The sequence below is a fragment of the Amblyraja radiata genome, chromosome 5 (assembly GCF_010909765.2).
Source record: "Amblyraja radiata isolate CabotCenter1 chromosome 5, sAmbRad1.1.pri, whole genome shotgun sequence".
In the NCBI taxonomy this organism is placed as follows: domain Eukaryota; kingdom Metazoa; phylum Chordata; class Chondrichthyes; order Rajiformes; family Rajidae; genus Amblyraja; species Amblyraja radiata.
This window is the reverse complement of record NC_045960.1, coordinates 63,901,707-63,925,009: the sequence shown is the minus strand read 5'-3', so window position 1 is coordinate 63,925,009 and position 23,303 is coordinate 63,901,707. Positions and strand designations below refer to the sequence as shown.

General features: G+C 42.5%; 1 protein-coding gene across 3 annotated transcripts in view; it reads left to right on the top strand.

Annotated features, from left to right (window-relative positions):
* Positions 1-22,630, top strand: part of LOC116973393 (uridine-cytidine kinase-like 1) — a 101,584-nt gene extending 78,954 nt beyond the window's left edge. For all 3 annotated transcript variants that reach the window (XM_033021401.1, XM_033021399.1, XM_033021400.1), the window contains exons 14-15: positions 4,069-4,225; positions 22,381-22,630. In XM_033021401.1, the coding sequence (XP_032877292.1) occupies positions 4,069-4,225; positions 22,381-22,457 (234 nt within the window). In that variant the 3' untranslated portion in view covers positions 22,458-22,630. The remainder of the gene's footprint in view (positions 1-4,068; positions 4,226-22,380) is intronic.
* The last annotated feature ends 673 nt before the right edge of the window (positions 22,631-23,303 follow it).

Sequence of the window (23,303 nt, the reverse complement as noted above, 5' to 3'; positions counted from 1 at the left end):
GAGTTCCAGAGATTCACCACTCTCTGTGTGAAAAAAGTTCTTCTCATCTCGGTTTTAAAGGATTTCCCCCTTATCCTTAAGCTGTGACCCCTTGTCCTGGACTTCCCCAACATCGGGAGCAATCTTCCTGCATCTAGCCTGTCCAACCCCTTAAGAATTTTGTAAGTTTCTATAAGATCCCCTCTCAATCTCCTAAATTCTAGAGAGTATAAACCAAGTCTATCCAGTCTTTCTTCATAAGACAGTCCTGACATCCCAGGAATCAGTCTGGTGAACCTTCTCTGCACTCCCTCTATGGCAATAATGTCCTTCCTCAAATTTGGAGACCAAAACTGTACGCAATACTCCAGGTGTGGTCTCACCAAGACCCTGTACAACTGCAGTAGAACCTCCCTGCTCCTATACTCAAATCCTTTTGCTATGAAAGCTAACATACCATTCGCTTTCTTCACTGCCTGCTGCACCTGCATGCCCACTTTCAATGACTGGTGTACCATGACACCCAGGTCTCGCTGCATCTCCCCTTTTCCTAGTCGGCCACCATTTAGATAATAGTCTGCTTTCCTGTTTTTGCCACCAAAATGGAGAACCTCACATTTATCCACATTATACTGCATCTGCCAAACATTTGCCCACTCACCCAGCCTATCCAAGTCACCTTGCAGTCTCCTAGCATCCTCCTCACAGCTAACACTGCCCCCCAGCTTAGTGTCATCCGCAAACTTGGAGATATTGCCTTCAATTCCCTCATCCAGATCATTAATATATATTGTAAATAGCTGGGGTCCCAGCACTGAGCCTTGCGGTACCCCACTAGTCACTGCCTGCCATTGTGAAAAGGACCCGTTTACTCCTACTCTTTGCTTCCTGTTTGCCAGCCAGTTCTCTATCCACATCAATACTGAACCTCCAATGCCGTGTGCTTTAAGTTTGTAAACTAATCTCTTATGTGGGACCTTGTCGAAAGCCTTCTGGAAGTCCAGATACACCACATCCACTGGTTCTCCCCTATCCACGCTACTAGTTACATCCTCGAAAAATTCTATAAGATTCGTCAGACATGATTTACCTTTTGTAAATCCATGCTGACTTTGTCCAATGATTTCACCACTTTCCAAATGTGCTGCTATCCCATCTTTAATAACTGACTCTAGCAGTTTCCCCACTACCGATGTTAGACTAACTGGTCTGTAATTCCCCGTTTTCTCTCTCCCTCCCTTCTTAAAAAGTGGGGTTACGTTTGCTACCCGCCAATCCTCAGGAACTACTCCAGAATCTAAAGAGTTTTGAAAGATTATTACTAATGCATCCACTATTTCTGGAGCTACTTCCTTAAGTACTCTGGGATGCAGCCTATCTGGCCCTGGGGATTTATCGGCCTTTAATCCATTTAATTTACCCAACACCACTTCCCGGCTAACCTGGATTTCACTCAATTCCTCCAACTCCTTTGACCCGCGATCCCCTGCTATTTCCGGCAGATTATTTATGTCTTCCTTAGTGAAGACGGAACCAAAGTAGTTATTCAATTGGTCCGCCATATCCTTGTTCCCCATGATCAACTCACCTGTTTCTGACTGCAAGGGACCTACATTTGTTTTAACTAATCTCTTTCTTTTCACATATCTATAAAAACTTTTGCAGTCAGTTTTTATGTTCCCTGCCAGTTTTCTTTCATAATCTATTTTTCCTTTCCTAATTAAGCCCTTTGTCCTCCTCTGCTGGTCTCTGAATTTCTCCCAGTCCTCCGGTATGCTGCTTTTTCTGGCTAATTTGTATGCATCATCCTTCGCTTTGATACTATCCCTGATTTCCCTTGTTATCCACGGATGCACTACCTTCCCTGATTTATTCTTTTGCCAAACTGGGATGAACAATTTTTGTAGTTCATCCATGCAGTCTTTAAATGTCTTCCATTGCATATCCACCGTCAACCCTTTTAGAATTAATTGCCAGTCAATCTTGGCCAATTCACGTCTCATACCATCAAAGTTACCTTTCTTTAAGTTCAGAACCATTGTTTCTGAATTAACAATGTCACTCTCCATCCTAATAAAGAACTCAACCATATTATGGTCACTCTTGCCCAAGGGGGCACGTACAACAAGACTGCTAACTAACCCTTCCTCATTACTCAATACCCAGTCTAAAATAGCCTGCTCTCTCGTTGGTTCCTCTACATGTTGATTTAGATAACTATCCCGCATACATTCCAAAAAATCCTCTTCCTCAGCACCCCTGCCAATTTGATTCACCCAATCTATATGTAGATTGAAGTCACCCATTATAACGGTTTTGCCTTTGTCGCACGCATTTCTAATTTCCTGTTTGATACCATCTCCAACTTCACTACTACTGTTAGGTGGCCTGTACACAACACCCACCAGCGTTTTCTGCCCCTTAGTGTTTCGCAGCTCTACCCATACCGATTCCACTTCCTGCAAACTAATGTCCTTCCTTTCCATTGCGTTAATCGCCTCTCTAATCAGCAACGCTACCCCACCTCCTTTTCCTTTCTCTCTATCCCTCCTGAATATTGAATATCCCTGGATGTTCAGCTCCCAGCCTTGGTCACCCTGGAGCCATGTCTCCGTGATCCCAACTATATCATAGTCATTAATAGCTATCTGCACATTCAACTCATCCACCTTATTACGAATGCTCCTTGCATTGAGACACAAAGCCTTCAGGCTTGTTTTTACAACACTCTTACCCCTTATACAATTTTGTTGAAAAGTGGCCCTTTTTGATTTTTGCCCTGGATTTTCCAGCCTGCCACTTTTACTTTTCACCTTGCTACCTATTGCTTCTACCCTCATTTTACACCCCTCTGTCTCTACGCTCACACATTTAAGAAACCCTTTCCCTTTAACTCCATCCTCCACTAGCCCATTCGACACCCCACCCCCCTTATTCAGTTTAAAACCACCCGTGTAGCAGTGGCAAACCTGCCTGCCAGAATGCTGGTCCCACACCTGTTAAGATGCAATCCGTCCCTTTTGTACAGTTCCCCCTTACCCCAAAACAGATCCCAGTGATCTAAGAATCTAAATCCCTGCCCCGTGCACCAGTTCCTCAGCCACCGTGTCATTCAATCACGGTTGATATATTGTTCCCTGAACCCCATTCTCCTGCCTCCCCCGCCCCCCCATAACCCCTGACACCCGAACTGATCAAGAACCTATCAATCTTCACCTTAAAAATATCCATTGACTTGGCCTGTGCAGGAAGGAACTGCAGATGCTGGTTTAAACCGAAGATAGACACAAAAATCTGGAGTAACTCAGCGGGACAGGCAGAAGGAATAGGTGACGTTTCGGGTCGAGACCCTTCTTCAGACTGAAAGTCACGGGAAAGGGGAACAATAGATGTAGACGATGATGTAGAGAAATAAAGAACAATGAATGAAAGATATGCAAAAATGTAATGATGATAAAGGAAACAGGCAATTGGGAGCTGTTGGGTGAAAACGAGAAGCTGGTGTGATTTGGATGGGGAGGAATAGAGAGGGAGAGGGAATGCTGGGGTTGCTTGAAATGAGAGAAATCAATATTCATACCACTGGGCTGGTGAAATATGAGATGGTCTTCCTCCAATTTGCATTTAGCCTCACTCTGACAATGGAGGAGACCTAGGACAGAAAGGTCAGTGTGGGAATGAGAAGGCGAATTATACTGTTGGGTACTGATTTTGGATGATGGCCTACTCCTGCACATATTTTCTATGTCTATGTTTCTAATTTACATATGGTTGACTAATTTTGTCATACCCTGTCAGATTTAAAATAATAAGATAAAATGTGGTAATTAGTCAATGGCATTCAATTCAGTTGGCATATTTCAGTTTGCAAGTTTCTATTCAGTGAGATTGAGAGTGCACACGGTGACTTGATTTGTTCATAACTTCCCGCTATCATTAAATTTACTTGAACATTTGAAGTCTCTAGCAATTTTATGAAAATTTAGCTTACAGAAATCTTTGTTTAGTCAATTTGTTCATAGCTTAACACTAATTTTGGTTTTGTAGCTGATGAAAGTCATACTGCATTAAATTATTCTGACATTCTAGGATCATGACGTGCAGGAAGATAAAATATTTCTACTCTCCTTATTGATGGCTGAGATGGGAGTGCATTCAGTGGCTTACGCCTTTCCCAAGGTTAACATCATTACCACGGCAGTAGACAAGAAAGTAAATGATCAGTTCCACATTATTCCTGGAATAGGTAAGATTGCATGCCAATTTACATGTAACCAAATGACATACTTTTTGCTCCCTTGTAATAAATGTATTCATAATAACGGATTGAAAGATTATTTTAAAAGTAAAGTTACAAATGGCATTTGACAAAATACCATTTGGGTTTACATTTACTATTGTCAAATATACTAAGATACAGTGAAAAACATTGTTTTACATGCTATCCAAACAGATCAGATATCCCATACATATATAGAATCAGTTCAAACTCAAGTACAACATATTGACCAAATGGGAAGATACAGAATTCAGAATATAGATCTGTAGAGCATTGGTTCGATAGACAAAGTCCAATCTCCTCAGTGGGGTAGAGCTGAATCGAACAGTAGCCTAGCTTATGGAAGAATTGTTCAGAAGCTTGAATGGAGGGGAAAAAGCTGTCCCTGAGTCTGGTGGCGTGCACTAAAAAAGCTGTTCCTGAGTCTGGTGCCACGCGCTTTCATGCTTTTGTACCTTGTGCCAGACAGGATTGACCGGGATGGGACAAGCCTTTAATTAAGTTGGTTGCTTATCCAAGGCAGCTTGAAGTGTAGGTGAAGTCAATGGTGGGAGGTTTAGTCTGCGTGATGGACTGGGCGACACCTACAACTCTTCAATTTCTTGTGGTCGTGGGCGGAGATGTTCCCAAACCAAGCTATGATGCAACCCGACACTATGCTTTTTATGGTGCATCTGTAGAAGTTTGTAAGAGTCACTGGAAATATGCCAAGTCTCCTGAGGAAGTGAAAGGGTATGTGTGCTTTTGTGGCTGTTGCATCAGTGAGGTTGATCCATGACATGTTGTTGGCAATATTAACGCCAAGGAACGTGAAGTTCTCAAGTATTTTCTCCATCCGCATCCACTCCACTATGCTTCCTGAAGTCAATAACTCGTTCCTTCATCTTGCCGATGTCGATAAACCAGATAGAAATATAAAACCAATTGAATTAACAGGAGTCTGGCTCAAGTACAGAAAGCAATTGAGAGATTGTCTTTCAGACTGGAATGTTTTTATACAATGGCATTCCTTAGTAGGTGGTGTTAGCTATAATTTTATATCTAAAATACAATGTTGATGTGAGTATACGTATCAATGCTTGAAGAGAAAATTAAGCTCAGAAATATAGTATACAGTGGGGAAGATGGCAGCAAAGCTGAAGTAGAAGCAAGCTGGTACGAAATTGGCTATCGCCTGGTGAAAGGTAATGTAAAGCCATTATGCTTAACACTTGGAAGAAAGACGAAAACCAATATCAGCTGCACGTTACAATTTTTAAATGCTGCAGTAATAGACTGGGAGGGGTGCATGGGCACAGTATTTTGAAGTCTTAGGACAAGTTGGGAGGCTTTATTGTTTAAAGTAAATTATGGGATTCACTAGACCCTCCAAACCTGTCCTATCCATGTACCTGTCTCATTGTTTCCTATACATTGGGATAGTTTCTGTCTCAACCACCTCCTCTGGCAGGTTGTTCCATACCCCCACCACACTTTGTGTGGAAAAAGTTACTCCTCAGATTCCTATTAAATCTTTTCCCCTTCACCTTAAACCTATGTCCTCTTGTCCTCGATTCACCTACTCTTGGCAAGAGACTCTGCATCTTCACAATCAATTCCTCTCATGATTTTATACACCTCTATAAGATCACCCTTCATTCTCCTACGTATGGGGGGAAATCCCGGGGAGGGGACAGGGGGGCACGTCCCCTCCATATTTTTAGAGGTGGGGGACAATCCCCCATGTTTTGTAATTCGGATTTTGAAACTCGGTGAAAACAAATCAATTAAAAATCTCTGCTTTCCGCGAGACAGTGGGGGTGGGACTGATGATCGAGGGCGCCGAGCAGGCAGTGGAGGGGGGGGGCGGGACATGATGATTCAGCGCGATGATTGGAGGAGGGAGGTGTCGGTCAGAGGCGGACGTAGGGGGGTGGGACTGAGGATAGATAGCGATGATTGGAGGAGCGAGACGTCCTGGTGGAACAGATCATAGAGCGGAGCTTGAATCGGCCCGTTTGCGGGGCCTTTCATTGCCCGGCGAGGCTTAAAATCGGCCGCTGGATTTTTCGATCGCCCCGCGGTCAAATTGCTGCGTCAAGGTGATCAAGGCTCCCGATGTTGAAACCTCCGCCGGGCGATGGAAGATCCCGCGGCCGGTTTTAAACCGTTCCGGGCGATGAAAGGCCCCACGAACGGGCTGATTCAAGCCCCACGATTCGGGGTGGACGAATCTGCTGTTGCTGGGGTTCAGAGTCGGTCACCAACCAGGTCAACTCCCGATGTTACCGTCCACAGGGCCTATGGCCCAAGCCTCCTAAGCCTCGCGCACATGTGCGTGCATGCACGACCGGCGACAAGAAACTGAACACAATAATTTAAATGCTGCCTCACCAACGTCATATACAACTGCAACATGAGCTCCCAACTTCTGTACTCAATACTCTGACTGATGAAGACCAATGTGTAGTGACAGATTTTCATATCGTTCAAGGAATCTTTCTAGCCACTATGATTGAAGACAGGAGGTTTAGGAGATTAATCGAAATGCATCCACGAGCTCTCCACGAGACATTCAATGCCGTCGAAAGATAAATCTTCAAAACGCAGTCTCTTAATTAATAGTTTCTTTATTGCAGTAGTAAAAACAGTAAGATATTCATCCAAACTTCTTCTTGTTTAATGCGGCTTTTTCACGGGGCGACTTGACGCAAGATGTAACCAGAGTGAAGTGGTCGTGGTCTAGCACGATATCACACGATATAACGGGGGGGGTAGATAAAGAGTTCCCACGGTACTCGGCATTTCTGTTATTTGTGCGAGTGACTTGTCCGTCTCCCGAGCTTTCCCGTTAAATCTTGAATGAACATTGTGAAGTGTTGTTAAATCATCACATGGCACAAATGATGTCACTTTTTTTTCACACACTATAAATATCCTCCCTTGGTTGAATTGGCTCATTTGGAGACATGTTTTACTGTGTATGTGGGGGACACAGATGGACTGAGCACAGTACCTCGGTCTTACTGTGTGTGGGAGAGGGGGAGAAAGAGACGTACACTCACAGAGGCAGAGTCTCTCAGCCTGTGTAAGAGGGAGGGAGGGAGAGAGAGAGAGGCACACACAAGGTGGATGTGAAATCTCACCTGCCTGTTTCAGTGACAGACACCCGCCGCCAGTAAATGAAGACTGTAAAACTGGGACCCTGGTTCTGGACTCCCCCAACATCGGGAACATTCTTCCTGCATCTAGCCTGTCCAATCCCGTAGATACTGATTAGACCGGTATCTATTTATTTACTTTATTGATGATTTCAATTAAATATTGGGAACATCAGGCCGCAAACGTTATTTCTTGAGTGTTAGTGCTGGACTTTGACTCAACCTTCCTAGTTAGCCGGCGCCTGAGACTGAGCCAAGCAATGTCCAGACCTGACTTCAACACAAAATGATGGAGGAACTCAAAGGGTCAGGCTCGTCCAACGCTCTGTGTTTTGCTCGTGATTCCTGCATCTGCAGTTCCTCGTGTCTACAGACCAGAGTTGCCACTTGACTCCGAGATGACCATCACAGAGCATACGGAAGATAGACACGAAATGCTGGAGTAACACAGCGGGACGGGCAGCATCTCTGGAGAGAAGGAATGTGTGACGTTTCGGTTCGAGACCCTTCTTCAGAGTCTCGTCCCGAAACGTCACCCATTCCTTTTATCCAGATGCTGCCCGTCCAGTATTTTATGTCTGTCTCCAGTATTACTGTGTCTATCATCGGCGCAAACCAACATCTACAGTTCTTCCCGACACATTAGAGGATACCGTCTCGCCATCGCTCGGATTACCCGCTTCATTTCCATAACGTTGCCACCTCTCTTTACTTTGCTTACTGAAGCCTGATCCTTGTCACACTCAGTGCTCTATCGCCCAGCCTCTCATCTTTCAATCGGGTTCAGCCAGGAAGGAACTGCAGATGCTGGATTAAAACGAAGATAGACACAACATGTAGCTCAGCGGGACAAGCAGCATATCAGAAGGGTCTCGACCCGAAATGTCACCCATTCCTTCTCCCCAGAGATGCTGCCTGCCGTCGAGTTACTCCAGCATTCTCTTTAAACCGGCATCTGCTGTTCCTTCCGACACATGCACAAGAAATAGGCAACTTTTCGGGCCGAAACGTTGCCTATTTCCTTCGTTCCATAGATGCTGCTGCACCCGCTGAGTTTCTCCAGCATTTGTGTGTGTGGGTGGGAGTTGGGGGGGGGGGGGGGGGGATTCGAATCGGAACCCTTCTTCAGACATCCTAATCGGAATTGAGTCTGAAGATGTGTCTCGTCCCGAAACATCACCTATTTTTCTCCAGAGATGCTGCTTGACTCGCTGAGTTACTCCAGCTTTTTGTGTCTGTCTTCGATTTAAACCAGCATGTGCAGTTCACTCCTTACACGGGTCTCTGGAGAACACTGATTGGTAGCGTTCCGGACCCTGCTTCGGAAAGGCATCGATCGCTAGTTGGCGAGGACTCCGAGCTGTATCTCTCAAAGAAGTACATGTGAAAAATTTCTCACGGACCCTAAAAATGCGGGACCTTTCAGTAAAGTCCCTTTTAAAGATTCTTGAATCTCATTAACATAACTCATGAATAAGTTGGTGTCCATATGCGGATGCAAATCTTTATTTTTTAAATTCAATCCCACAGAAGACAATTTTTACTCACCTTCTGTCCCCTCTGTCCAGCTTCCGGGTTCACCGTTCGCAGGAGTTCCCACGGTAACCGCAAGAGTTATTACGGATATCGCACTGGCCACTACGTTCATATAATGTTGCAATACTCAACCACAAGTGTACAAGTCACTCTTGGAGAAATTCAAACTTTCTTGAATTTTCTCCCGAGTCACCAAGTTACACGATTACCTGCCGTTAGCGCCACGGTGGTCCACGAATGCCATACTGTTATCGCACGAGGTTCCCACGATGTTAAACTCTGGTTAACTCTTGCGTCAAGTCGCCCCGTGAAAAAGCCCCATAAGGACATTTTGATCTTACTCGTAGTCAAACTCGTGCATGGTCGAAAGCTGTGACCTCTCCCCCATGCATCTTCAAACTAAACTAAAAACTACTATAGCGTCTGCGCGAGAATCCCAGCCGAAAACAAGCCTCCGACTACGTAATAAATCCCACCCACATAATTACAGGCAGATAAAATTTAAAGGTAACTGGTTATAGTTATAACATACTGAGTTAAGCTAAATGGCAACTACATACCGGCCCCTAATTGTTCTGAGTATATAACGAGGCAATTACTAATAGACATAAAAAACAGTCTTAACATACATCAAAAAGCCTATAAAAGCTCAACCAAAAGTCACAAAAGCTTAACATATATCAAAAAACAAAAAAATAGTATGCATTATATATCAGCAATCAGACTTCTTTAGCGATTCTTCAATCTTCACCTTCGCTTTCTAGAAGCAAGCATAATTTGGTTATTGGTCTTATTAAAACATTGTTCTTAGTCTGAATTCGTACCGTACGCACCAAACCCTTAACATCAGGCATGATACCCAGTATTTAGCCCAAAACACAAAAGTCCAAAGTTTTGACAGCATGAAACCTCTTCCTCCATGTCCGATCAACTCATGGATATATCGTAACAATAATGTTGATATGTGAAAGTCCTTTGAGAGAATAATAGGATTTCTAGCAATAATGTTCATTGTGATGTTTTGTTTAATTTCTGGATCATTAGGAGAGATTTCAAATCCGAGCTCAAGCTTTGGCCATTCTCTGTCTGGCTTACAGAGAAACTCTGGTCCATTGATCCATCTCTTGTTGCTTAAGAAGTGATCTGTCGTTAGTCCTCTGGAAGCTTCATCCGCAGGATTTTCCTTTATGTTAACATATTTCCATTGTGAAACATTAGTAGCTCCCAATACAAAAGAGATTCTGTTTGCTACAAATGTCAAAAAACGTTTGTTCTCATTGTTGAAGTATTTAAGCACCGTAGTACTATCAGTCCAGAAGATAGATTCTTCCAGTTGAAGCTGTAGTTCTTTTTGCAGCAATATGTCTTCTTTAACAGCTAAGACTGCGGCAGTAAGTTCCATTCTGGGAACTGTCTTTTGCTTCAATTATGCCATTCTGGCCTTTCCCATTAAGAATGCAACATGTACTTCTTTGTTATCATTTTCCATTCTTAGAAACAGTACCATAGCCACTTTCACTGGCATCTGAGAAATTATGCAGCTGTTCACTTCTGATCTTACCAAAGCTTGTAGGCTTAATGCACCGGTCCACTTTGAATTCTGAGATCTTGTTGAGATCTGCTAACCATTCTGTCCATCGGTGAGAGGAAGTTTGCGTTATACTCTCATCCCATCCATGTTTTTCCTTACAAAGATCCTGCAAAATCAACTTGGCTGGCTGTGTAAACAGTGCTAGAAATCCCAAAGGTCGTGAACGGAACCAATCACGGATAGGATACCCCTTCGAGTACATGGTCACTCTTGAATCGAGATTCTGAACTTGAACACATCTGTTTCAACGCACCAGTGCAGTCCCAATGCTCTTTCCATTGGCAAATTGTCTTTGTCCAATTCTATCTCCCTAGTCTCCTTGGCTCTGTCATCTGGTGGAATGCATTCCAATACAACACGACCATTGCTGATCCACTTGGAAAGCGTAAATTCTCCCTTATTGCAAAGGGAAGTCGTGTTTTACCATTTGAATTGCTTCCTGCTCCATAGACATGGATTTTAAGCAATCATCCACATAGAAATTATTCTTCACAGTGGTTATCGCTTCTTCTGGAAAGTGAGCTTTATTGTCCTCTGCGGTCTTCTTTAATGCAAAGTTCGCACAACTTGGTGATGACACTGCGCCAAAGAGTTGTACCTTCATCCGGTATTCAACATGATCTTGTTCTGCATCCCCATCAGGCCACCATAAGAATCGCAAATAGTCAATGTGTTTTTCTGATACTTTGATGAAACATCGCTTTAATATCAGCCATCAAAGCAATCGGTTCTTGTCTAAATTTAATGAGAACTCCAATGAGTGAGTTGATAAGGTCTGGACCTTGCAGTAATTGACAGTTAAGTGATGTTCCTTTGAAGACTGCAGCACAGTCAAAGACCACCGTCAAGGTCCCTTTCTTCGAGTGATACACCCCATGGTACGGAATGTCCCAAAGCTCTCCGTCACTTTGATTTAATTGGTTTGTTGGTACCATTTCGGCATAATCATTTTAAATCATATCCTTTAGGAAAGACATATATTCCTCATGAAATTTCGTATTCTTGCCAAACTTGCGTTTCAGATTTTGGGTGTGCGTTGCTCTGCCATACGACGATTATTCAGCAGACTAATGCTTTCTTGTTTGAAAGGTAAGTCCAGCCAATAGTGTCTGACGATCATCTTTACTGAATAGTTCATAATGTCCAAGAACTTTAATTCTTCCCTGGACATTTCTTCTGATTCCTTGCAGGTACTTTCATTGAAGTCATGATTGTAATGCTTGATCAATAGCCTTTCTAATTTACCAGTAGATATTTGATTAACAGCAGCGGTAGGGTAGTTCTTCTGGTTCCTGCTTTCGTTGTTCTTTCTCCCATAGATAACCCATCTATTTTCACAGCAAACGGTCCATCCCCTTGGCTCCTCACAGTCCGTATAGGTTCCAATGCCTTCAAAGCATTTGTTCCGATAACTAGGTTGATATCCTTCAAGTAAGGCCATTGTTTCAAGTCCTCATGTCTGGGTATATTTTGATGACAAACAGGCATGGTCTTATGTGTAAACACCTCAGATATTGGTATAAAATTGTCTTCATCCAGACGAGATATTTCCATATTTGTAATGTAATGACTAACACACTCCTTCTCTTCATTCATGGTACGCTATAGAATCTTAACGTTATTTCCTGTGATGTCCAGCCTTCTCATCAAGCTTTCTGTACAAAAGGTAGCCGAACTTCCATGATCCAAGAATGCATCACTGTATTCATCCGGCTATTCCTTACCTGTACTGGTAAGATAGAGAAAATACAGGTTACTACCCCGGCCCCAATATGGGCAGTTATCTGAGGTGAGGTGCAGCATCACTAGTAGCTGGCTTCTCCTTTTGTTCTATTTGCTCCGGCCTCTTCTGCTCAGTGTGAAGTGCTTCAGGATGATCTTGCTTGCACCTATCACAAGTTATAGGACTCTCACAGTCTTCAACCATGTGTACTTTTTTCAAACATCCAAAACGGATTCCCTTCTCCTTTAAGAAATCCATATTTTCTTTATATTCCTTCTTCTTGCATCTTCGACACCACCTTATGGTGTGACCAACTTCATCACATAACAAACAAAATCCTTTTGCTTGATAGTGGGTACATCTCCTTTCATTCTACCTGTCATTTCCATAGGTATTATAGCAGTAGGAAAACTACTACCCTTAGATCCTGATCTTCCTTTTGTTTTAGTAAAGGTAGAACCTTTGACAGTTGCTATTGGTTTAGGATCTTGAATACTCCCATGGCGTGGATCTAACATGAACTGTACTTCCCTTTCTAAGAAAGCCACCAGGTCAAGCAACATGGCTTCTCGATTCTCCGTTTCTATTATCCAGCCTGCCCTATCTCTCCACTTATCTCTAAACCTATAAGGCAGTTTTAGAATGATAGCTCTAGTATTACAAACAACTTTCATTTCATCCATGTGGTCGAGATTTTTCATCGAGCTACAACAACCTCTAAGAAATACCGCAAACTCACTTAATGCCTCCACATCTTCTGACTTAATATCTTTCCAAGCATAGGCCTTCTTCATGTATGCGTTAACAATCCTCTGTTTGTTACCATAACGTTCTTTAAGCAACCTTTTTGCCTCTCAATAGCCATGGTCACCGGGCCTATTTAGACAACTTTCTACAAGCACCTTTGCAAGTCTGCTTGTGTAATGCACCAGAAATCGTAAGCACTCTTTTTCAACGTAGTTTTCATTTCTACTCCTTCATGAACGCCATTATGAAAGCTTCATACCACAAAGGATCACCATCATACCTAGGAATTTCCATTGGTACTAGGGTGGAAGAGAGATTTTGTTGAGCTATGAGCTTACTGATTTCAGTTTGATTCCTCACTAATTCATAGAATTCACCTTGAGATCCTTGGCCTGGTGCAGACGGACGATAAACAGGCCTCTGAAAAGAATACTGGTCTGAGTAAGTTTTGTCATGAGTCCTCTTCGTATCATAAACAGGCATTGTGGCTTGGCTTGCTCGAGCCTGTGTATTAGGCCTCTGATAAGCAAACTGAATTGGTAGTTTGTTACAAGCCTCATCAGGAAGCCCATAAATTTGTTGCTTCGGTCTGACATCCTGTTGTTGAGGTAAAGCTTTGTCAGCCCACCACTGTTTCTGTGGGTGTTCAAAGCCATGAGACCTAGTGGTCCCCGGCAGTGGATTTAATCCAGCTGCTGACTCCAGCTCAGCAGCTCCTTCTTGGACTGAGGAACTCTTCCCTGAGATACTTTCGAGCCGCGTCTCGCACCTCGATTTTCCAGTATCTCTGCTGTACTTTTGGCAATTGCCAATTTTGTGGCTAGTTCCAGCTGTTCTTTTTGTCTACTCAACTGCCTTTTTCATTCCTCAGCATCTCTCTTAAACCGCATTTCTTGTTCTTCAGCCTCTCTCTCTTAAGCCGCATTTCTTGTTCCTCAATCTCATGCATTAGCTCCGTCGCTTTAACTTTTAACGAAAGCGCAGCTATGTTCTTGGTCCTTGGTTTCTTGGTCCTCCAAAATATTCCAAATGGAATTTAAACTGGAGGTGGTGGGGGGACGACTTAAGCCAGAAAGGGTTATTGGGAAGAAAGAGCTACTTTAAATTTAGTTGCATCTGGTTGGGTAACTATAGTAGGGTGGAGATTATTCCATGCTTTAATTGTGCGGGGGAAGAACACATCTGTCTTTGTAGCTGGGATCACAAATTGGATCGAATGCCCTCGTCTGCTCCTAATTGGTTTGGGTTTGGTGTAGGTCTTGTAATCTATGTCGAGCTGACCATTTAACATTTTGTAAAAAGCCCTTGTGGATGAACTGGCTACAGAACCAGATTTATGTCTTGATCTTCGTGTAGAGACGTTTGAGATACTCTCTAGTGGTGTTACTTCTTGTTAGATTTTGACACCTTGTTGCATTGCACTTTCAGCAACAGGGTCCATAAGCTCTTCGGTTTCAAGTAGCCAATCCTTCATAAACTCCATAAATTCATCGAAGAATTGCACCTTCTCTTTAAACCACTGGGTGTGTCTTTCAAGCACCTCCCCATGCAGTCTGCCTTTCGTTAATGCATTTTTCTAACCTGGAGACCAAGACTTAGTAATTGTCCATGATTAGCTCGCACCATCGTCACATTTTCTGTGGATTCCATCAGTTTCTTCTGGCTCTCGATTTTCTTAGACACCCTTCTCCACAACTTGTCTCTCTCCTTCTGGAATTTTTCCAGATAGGCTTCTTCTATATTCTCGGTTACCTTAGTTTGTTTCTTCGGATATCTTGGCTTCTCTCCGCCACCTTGTGGCTCCTCCGACTCACCTGCTCGATCTTGCTCCATGGATTAAACAGGTCTTGGCAGACTGCCAAATCTGCTAGTTGGACAAACAGGACCTCTTCAGTTTGCTTCTGTCATTATCGATAAACATTCTAAACCACGTTCTATAAACACCTGATAAGAAACCAAAAACAAAACTGGACTTTCAGAAAACATCCAATATTTTCGAAGTATAGAAGTGACTTCAGTTCAGAAAGAATGTATCTTATCTCGACTTCAAAACCAAGGCCAGCACCTGGATTTCCAGTTTTACTCGCCCTTGGCTCCCTTCCAAAACTTAGCAGAACTGGCTTCTCAGTACTAGACTCTTATCAGAGCCTGTAATTTTTCATTAAAATACGACATTTGTCGAACTTTCACAGCATCTCGCTAAGAGGCTGTTCTAATTAAATCTCTTTAGATTCTGGAGTAGTTCTTGAGGAGTGGCGGGTAGCAAACGTAACCCCACTTTTTAAGAAGGGAGGGAGAGAGAAAACAGGGAATTACAGACCAGTTAGTCTAACATCGGTAGTGGGGAAACTGCTAGAGTCAGTTATTAAAGATGGGATAGCAGCACATTTGGAAAGTGGTGAAATCATTGGACAAAGTCAGCAAGGGTTTACGAAAGGTAAATCATGTCTGACGAATCTTATAGAATTTTTCGAGGATGTAACTAGTAGCGTGGATAGGGGAGAACCAGTGGATGTGGTGTATCTGGACTTCCAGAAGGCTTTCGACAAGGTCCCACATAAGAGATTAGTATACAAACTTAAAGCACACAGCATTGGCGGTTCAGTATTGATGTGGATAGAGAACTGGCTGGCAAACAGGAAGCAAAGAGTAGGAGTAAACGGGTCCTTTTCACAATGGCGGGCAGTGACTAGTGGGGTACCGCAAGGCTCAGTGCTGTGACCCCAGCTATTTACAATATATATTAATGATCTGGATGAGGGAATTGAAGGCAATATCTCCAAGTTTGTGGATGACACTAAGCTGGGGGGCAGTGTTAGCTGTGAGGAGGATGCTAGGAGACTGCAAGGTGACTTGGATAGGCTGGGTGAGTGGGCAAATGTTTGGCAGATGCAGTATAATGTGGATAAATGTGAGGTTATCCATTTTGGTGGCAAAAACAGGAAAGCAGACTATTACCTAAATGGTGGCCGATTAGGAAAAGGGGAGATGCAGCGAGACCTGGGTGTCATGGTACACCAGTCATTGAAAGTAGGCATGCAGGTGCAGCAGGCAGTAAAGAAAGCGAATGGTATGTTAGCTTTCATAGCAAAAGGATTTGAGTATAGGAGCAGGGAGGTTCTACTGCAGTTGTACAGGGTCTTGGTGAGACCACACCTGGAGTATTGCGTACAGTTTTAGTCTCCAAATCTGAGGAAGGACATTATTGCCATAGAGGGAGTGCAGAGAAGGTTCACCAGACTGATTCCTGGGATGTCAGGACTGTCTTATGAAGAAAGACTGGATAGACTTGGTTTATACTCTCTAGAATTTAGGAGATTGAGAGAGGATCTTATAGAAACTTACAAAATTCTTAAGGGGTTGGACAGGCTAGATGCAAGAAGATTGTTCCCGATGTTGGGGAAGTCCAGGACAAGGGGTCACAGCTTAAGGATAAGGGGGAAATCCTTTAAAACCGAGATGAGAAAAACATTTTTCACACAGAGAGTGGTGAATCTCTGGAACTCTCTGCCACAGAGGGTAGTTGAGGCCAGTTCATTGGCTATATTTAAGAGGGAGTTAGATGTGGCCCTTGTGGCTAAAGGTATCAGAGGGTATGGAGAGAAGGCAGGTACGGGATACTGAGTTGGATGATCAGCCATGATCATATTGAATGGCGGTGCAGGCTCGAAGGGCCGAATGGCCTACTCCTGCACCTAATTTCTATGTTTCTATGTTTCTAAAGTGTTCCAGCTTTCAAATTTACAGCATAATACAATAGCTGTTCTACTTACTCTCTCGATCAGTGAAGTTTTCAATTTTCAGAGTCGAGTGGCTTTGTTGATTAACCTACCGAACAGGTAGACTAAACCAATCTCTGGCTGAGATCTAGTTTCTTCAGTTCCTCTTCTATGGAACCAGTCTTCAGTTCCATCATGGAACCAGTTCTTCAGGCAGTAATCTCTCTCCAGAGATTCAGCCCAATGCCCAATCTTCTGTCCCTCTTCTGCGGGACCAATCTTCTACCTCCTTGCTGTAAGGTAGCTTTCAACTCCAGATATAACCATATAACAATTACAGCACGGAAACAGGCCATCTCGGCCCTACAAGTCAGTGCCGAACAAGTGACAGATTTTCATATGGTTCAAGGAATCTTTCCTCTAGCCACTATGATTGAAACGGGGTTTAGGAGATTAATTGAAGCATTTACGAACTCTCCACGAGACATTCAATGCTGTCAAAAGATAAATCTTCAAAATACAGTCTTTTAATTAATAGTTTCTTTATTGGAGTAGTGAAAACAGTAAGATATTCATCCAAACTTCTTATTGTTTAAGTGCATTTTGATCTTACTCGTAGTCAAACTCGTGCATGGTGGAAAGCTGTGACCTCTCCCCCATGCATCTTCATATTAAACTAAAAAATACTAGGGCATCTGCGCGAGAATCCCAGCTGCAAACACGCCTCCGACTACGTAAAAAATCCCACCCACATAATTACAAGCAGATAAAATTTAAAGGTAACTGGTTATAGTTATAACATACTGAGTGGCTACCACACAATGTGCCAAAAGCCTTTTGACCACCCTATCTTCCTGCTACTCCACCTTCACTGAACCAGGCACCTGCACTCCTAGATCCCTCTGCTCTACAACACTCCCCAGAGCCCTACCATTCACTGTGTAGGTCCTGCCCATATTAGACTTCCCAAAATGCAACACCTCACATTTCTCCGCATTAAATTCCATCAACTATTCCTCAGCCCACCTGGCCAATCGATCAAGGTCCTGCTGCAATTTTTCACAACCATCTTGACTATCTGCTGAACCACCCACTTTTGTATCATCTGCAAATTTGCAAATCTTGCCATGTATGTTTTCATCGAAATCATTGATGTAGATGACAAACCGTAACAGGTCCAGCACCAAACCCTGAAGCACATATCTCAGGGATAATCAATGGAAACATGATGAACCTAAGCTCAATTTTGAGTGTCATATCAAAGGGTCTGAATATTTATGTAAATATGATATTTCAGTTATTTATTTTTAATTACTTTGCACAATTTTCTAAATACCTGTTTTCGCTTCTTCATTCTGAGGTATTGTGTGTAGATTGATGATAAAAAAATAATTTAATCCATTTTAAAATAAGGCTGTAATGTAACAAAATGTAGAAAAGGTGAAGGGGTCTGAATACTTTCTGAATGCACTGTAGAGCCAGAATATCACCCATCACAGTCTTCTGTGAGTCCAAATGGCCAAATCTATTTGAATCCAATGCATCTTATGGATCCCATTGCTTCTCATCAATACGTGAGGTATTTTAGGCAAACAATTAAACAAATACAGAAATTGGCCCTATTTTCATTTTGAAAAAATATTTCTACTTTTTTCAAAATTTCACTTTCTTCCGGAGGATACCACTGCAAGATGGAAAGTGGTTATGAGGCCACTTCCCACCCCAAAAGGACATAGCCAAAGATTTCCATGTCAATCACCTTTGAAACAAAGGAAGTAACATCATCAGCATGCAAGAGGGTTAGTGTCCCCAGTATTACCAGTGAACACAGTAAACACAGTGTTCAGTCCATGGGGCACAGTGTGGGTTTCAGAAGCTCGTTAAATAATGCTGACCATGCACGTTGTGGTGACCACTCACTGGTAAATGGTGGGCAGATGTCAGGTCAGGTGCTTTTTTTTCTGCTTGATTTTAACCATCTGTTTGTAACTTTTAATTGTTAACTGCTGCAGTAAACATATAAACCATGCATTTGCTTGTAATTGGTTATTGCAATTTTATTATGAAGTAAAGGAAAGATTTTACTGTTCTGTTCATATAAAAGTGAAAAAATGTTGAGTCCAAATTGATGAAATAATGAGGGGAAGAAAAGGACAGAATAATTAAAGAAAATTCACCACAGGAGAATAGATTTAAAGAGAAATCTTAACAGAAATCCATTATTCATAACATAAATTGATACTCAACATTTCCAATTTTATAGATCTCATGAGCAATCTGTGTGAAGCATAGAAGAATAATTGTTACCCTGGAGGCATGTGACGAAATAGAATACAGATGTAAAAGATAGCACTGTATGTGAAATTCTAAGAGCTCCCACCAGTACTTTTAAGTCAAGAAAATGTTTGGCATTTATTTTGAGATTCCTATTCAGTAGATCTGAACATTGTTATTTATAGCCTGTTTTTATTTCTTTGATTTATCTATAGCGATCAATCAAGTGAAATGTCATCAAAAGAACAAGGATGTAAAGCCTTCTTCCTAGCCTGCTTTTGTAATTTTGTTCTTGCAAGTTGCTGGATTGAAGTTATAATGTCTCCCAATTAAATGTTTGAACTGAACATATTCAAACTCAGGCAAAAAAATAAACTGCTCGAGGATCTCAACCAATCAGGCAACATCTGTAGAAGGAAATGGACAGACGATGTTTCGGATCGGGATCTGTCTGTCTATCGCTCAACAGATGGTGCCGAATCTGCTGAATTCCTCAAGCAGTTGGTTCTTTTTGCAGAAGTTTCCAGCATTTGCTATCTCTTGTTTTCATATTAAAACATAGCATGTGATCATTATGATTGCGGTCTGTCATCATTAGCTATATATATATATATACACAGAACTAATTTGATTAAGCTAGGGTGGGTTTCATTTATTGGAAATTGATGGAGTTACATTTGATAACTTGAATCTATACTCTTGATAGACTATTTTCTAAATGGGGAAATAATCCAGAAATCGGAGGTGCAAAGGGACTTGGGAGTGCTGGTGCAGGATTCCCAAAAGTTAATTTGCAAATCGAATCGATAGTAAGGAAAACAAATGCAATGCTAGCATTTATTTCAAGAGGGTTAGAATACAAAAACAGGGATGTAATGCTGAGACTCAGGTCTCAGGCGCTGGGTCAGGCCACGTTTGGGGTCTAGTGAGCAATTTTGGGCACCATATCTGACGAAGGATGTGCTGGCTCTGCAGAGGGTCCAGAGGAGATTTACAAGAATGATCCCAGGAATGAGTGGGTTAACATATGATGAGCCTTTGACGGCACTGGGACTGTACTCGCTGGAGTTTAAAACAAAGAGGTGGGACCTCATTAAAACTTACCGAATAGTGAAAGGCTTGGATAGAGTGGATGTGGAGAGGATATTTCCACTAGTGTGAAAGTCTAGGACTTGAGGTCATAGCCACAGAATTAAAGGACGTTCCTTTAGGAAGGGGATGAGGAGGAACTTCTTTAGTCAGAGGGTGGTGAATCTGTGGGCTGTGGGAGCCAGGTCAATGGATATTTTTAAGGCAGAGATAGATAGATTCTTGATTAGTGTGGGTGTTGGGGGTTATGGGGAGAAGGCAGGAGAATGGGGTTAGGAGTGAGAGATAGATCAGCCATGATTAAATGGTGGCGTAGACTTGATGGGCCGAATGGACTAATTCTGCTCCTATCACCTATGACCTTATGATAGATTGGCAACAGCTAAAATATTATTATCTGTACATAACTAAAACTTTGATCTTGTTATCTTCCGGTTCGCTCGGTCTTTCTATTTGCACAAAAACGGTTAGCGATAGCGCTACGATCTTTCGCCAGTTCACTCACCGTTCTCCTGTGCTGTGAGTGCGCCAAGTTTAGTTCTGATCGGTTGAATGTCGTAAAAGTTAGCGAGGTTTAAAAATCTTAAAAACCGCGCATCTCTTCTGCCATTCAGCGGCGCGTGGATTGGTCTTTTCTCCTGTCACTCCCCCGGGGCAGTCCGCCCCTTCCTGCGCCAACGCGTCTTTACTGGAGCTGAGGATGGCCGGCGGAGGTTTCCAACCGAACACTTCAGAGGGACCTGAAGCAGCCCAGCCCCCGCCGCTAGCAGCCCAGCCCCAAGCAGCCCAGCCCCAAACATCGGAGACCCTGCATCGGAGACCCTGTCCAGCCCAGCCTAGCGTCGAAGACCCTTCCCAGCCCAGAGTCGGAGACCCAGCCCAGCCTGATGTCGCCAAATGGAAAGCGGAGAGCAACCAGCGCCCGCTGTGAGTCTCCATCGTACCATCAAATCCAGCCACTACCTCTCTGATCCCCCTCGCTGCCTCCTCATTCCCCCGTATTTTCTCCGAGCTCACTTCCCCCTCCCCCCCCGCCCACACACACCCCCACCCACACCACCCCCCTGCCCACATCTGCCCCTGCATCCCCCGCCCCATACCCCCTGACCTCACAACCCTCCCCTGCCCCCACAACACCCCCGCCCCCACAGCACCCCGCCCCCACATCCTGCCCCCACACATCACCCACACACACACCCCCCCCCCTCCAACCCGCAGTTAGAGGCTATGGGTGAGTGGTGGAATATTGCATTGGGGGAACGGGTGAGTGATGGAATATTGCGTTGGGGAATGGGTTGCGTTGGGGGACCAGGTCTCCGGTGTGACTGGGACCCCACGGGTCTCACTTAGTCTATGAAAGCCACAGAAATGGAAAAGTTTATTATACCAAATCTACTTGAAATGCAATACCTGAAACAGTTATGGGTATGTAAAGAGCGATAATAAAATTATGACCTAACAATTTAATAACAGAACCCTATTTCTCTCCAGTTTTATGAAATTTAAAATCATTTTCATTTTACCAGATGTAAAATGCGCAGTGGTCACTTCTAGATCACTTTAATAAAACTCCAAAAATTCAGTTGAGTCTTTTTTTGGATATTAATCACCCTGCAGCCCCTGATATATTTTCCCTGCCAGTGGTGCACAAGATGACATTAGTCCCAAATCAACATTTCTCAGGACCATTGTACGTGAACCAAGACCACATCGAGCCACGATTGATCATCATCGTGACTCAATCCAACCTGTTCTTTGTAACGTAGTGTGAATTCAGAAGCCTACTGGGCAGGTCTTTTATTTACCATGCATCCTTTGACTGTCTCTACCTTCTCAATCGTGATTCTATCCATCATTTCCAGAACCACAAACCAATAATCTGCGTATGGAGGCCTCGCATTTAATTCCTTCCCACTCAACCTAGTATACCTCTTACCTCATTATCAGCTGTACCCTCAATCATTGCTTGCCGTAATGATATCCTGCCATCATGAATCAATGAACAAGGAATCCATTGCTAGGATTTATTCTTATAAATGAAATCAACACTAGAATAGCAACAGGCAACAATTCCCATGCCCCCGCCTAAATTGTGTACAATTGATTTATATGTACAATCTCTTTTATATGTAGGCATTGAAATGATCATTGCATTATTTACTGTGAAAGGTGACAGAGTAGAGAATCAGCAATATATATTATGTATGAACTAAAATGTGTAACATAAATGTTTGAATGATATGAATGAATGTTAATACTGATCATTTTATTATGAAAATTAATCCAAAAAATATTAATTTCAGGTAACTTTGGGGATCGATACTTTGGCACAGACGCACCATCTGATTGGTATGAGAGTGATGAGGTCATGGACTACTGATGTGTCATCTGAGTACCCGAGGGACCGTGAAAAGACTGCAATTGCTGTATAAAGAATATTTTAATTACTTACAAAAACTAGATGAATTGTCCTTTTGTGAATTCAAATTGTTCTTTCAAATTTAAATGCTTTGGTTTATCTTTATTCATGCTCTAAAACAGAAACTATTTTAAGGTTAATAATAATAATAATAATATCTTTTATTGTCATTGCACGTCAGTGCAACAAGATTTAGTGTGCAGCTCCACTAAGATATTTACACCTAGAGTTTGCATTTGGTGTTCATTATAAAATCATCCTTGCTGCTCATCAATACTAAGTGGAAAAGTTCAAGTAAATAACTTGATTAAGTAAATGATCTGAAAATTTAATCTTGAACATTTTTAAAAATGACACTGAAAACATCTCATGGCAAACAAAATATTCGGGAACTGTTGTAAATTGTAATTCACAGGTGATGTATATCCATCGTATTTATTCCAGTCTAATTTTCAACCTACAAATTCCTGTTTGTATAAAACTTCTTGTCATTTGTATTTGGTCTAGATACATAAATTTCACGGGATTGACTTCAGCAGATGTAATGAAGCCAGCAAATGTCCCCATTTTAACCTATGATACCAACTATACCTTATGCAATCTTACATTGTAAAAACTAACAAAAGGGGCTCACTATCATTTTAAAAGACCATATATGAAATGGGAAATTAATCATTTATTTACTCATGGCAATTTTTATTAATTACCTAAATCATTTCTGAAGCTGTTTCTTGGCAGTTATACTTTATAATAGAAACATAGAAACAGAAATTAGGTGCAGGAGTAGGCCATTCGGCCCTTCGAGCC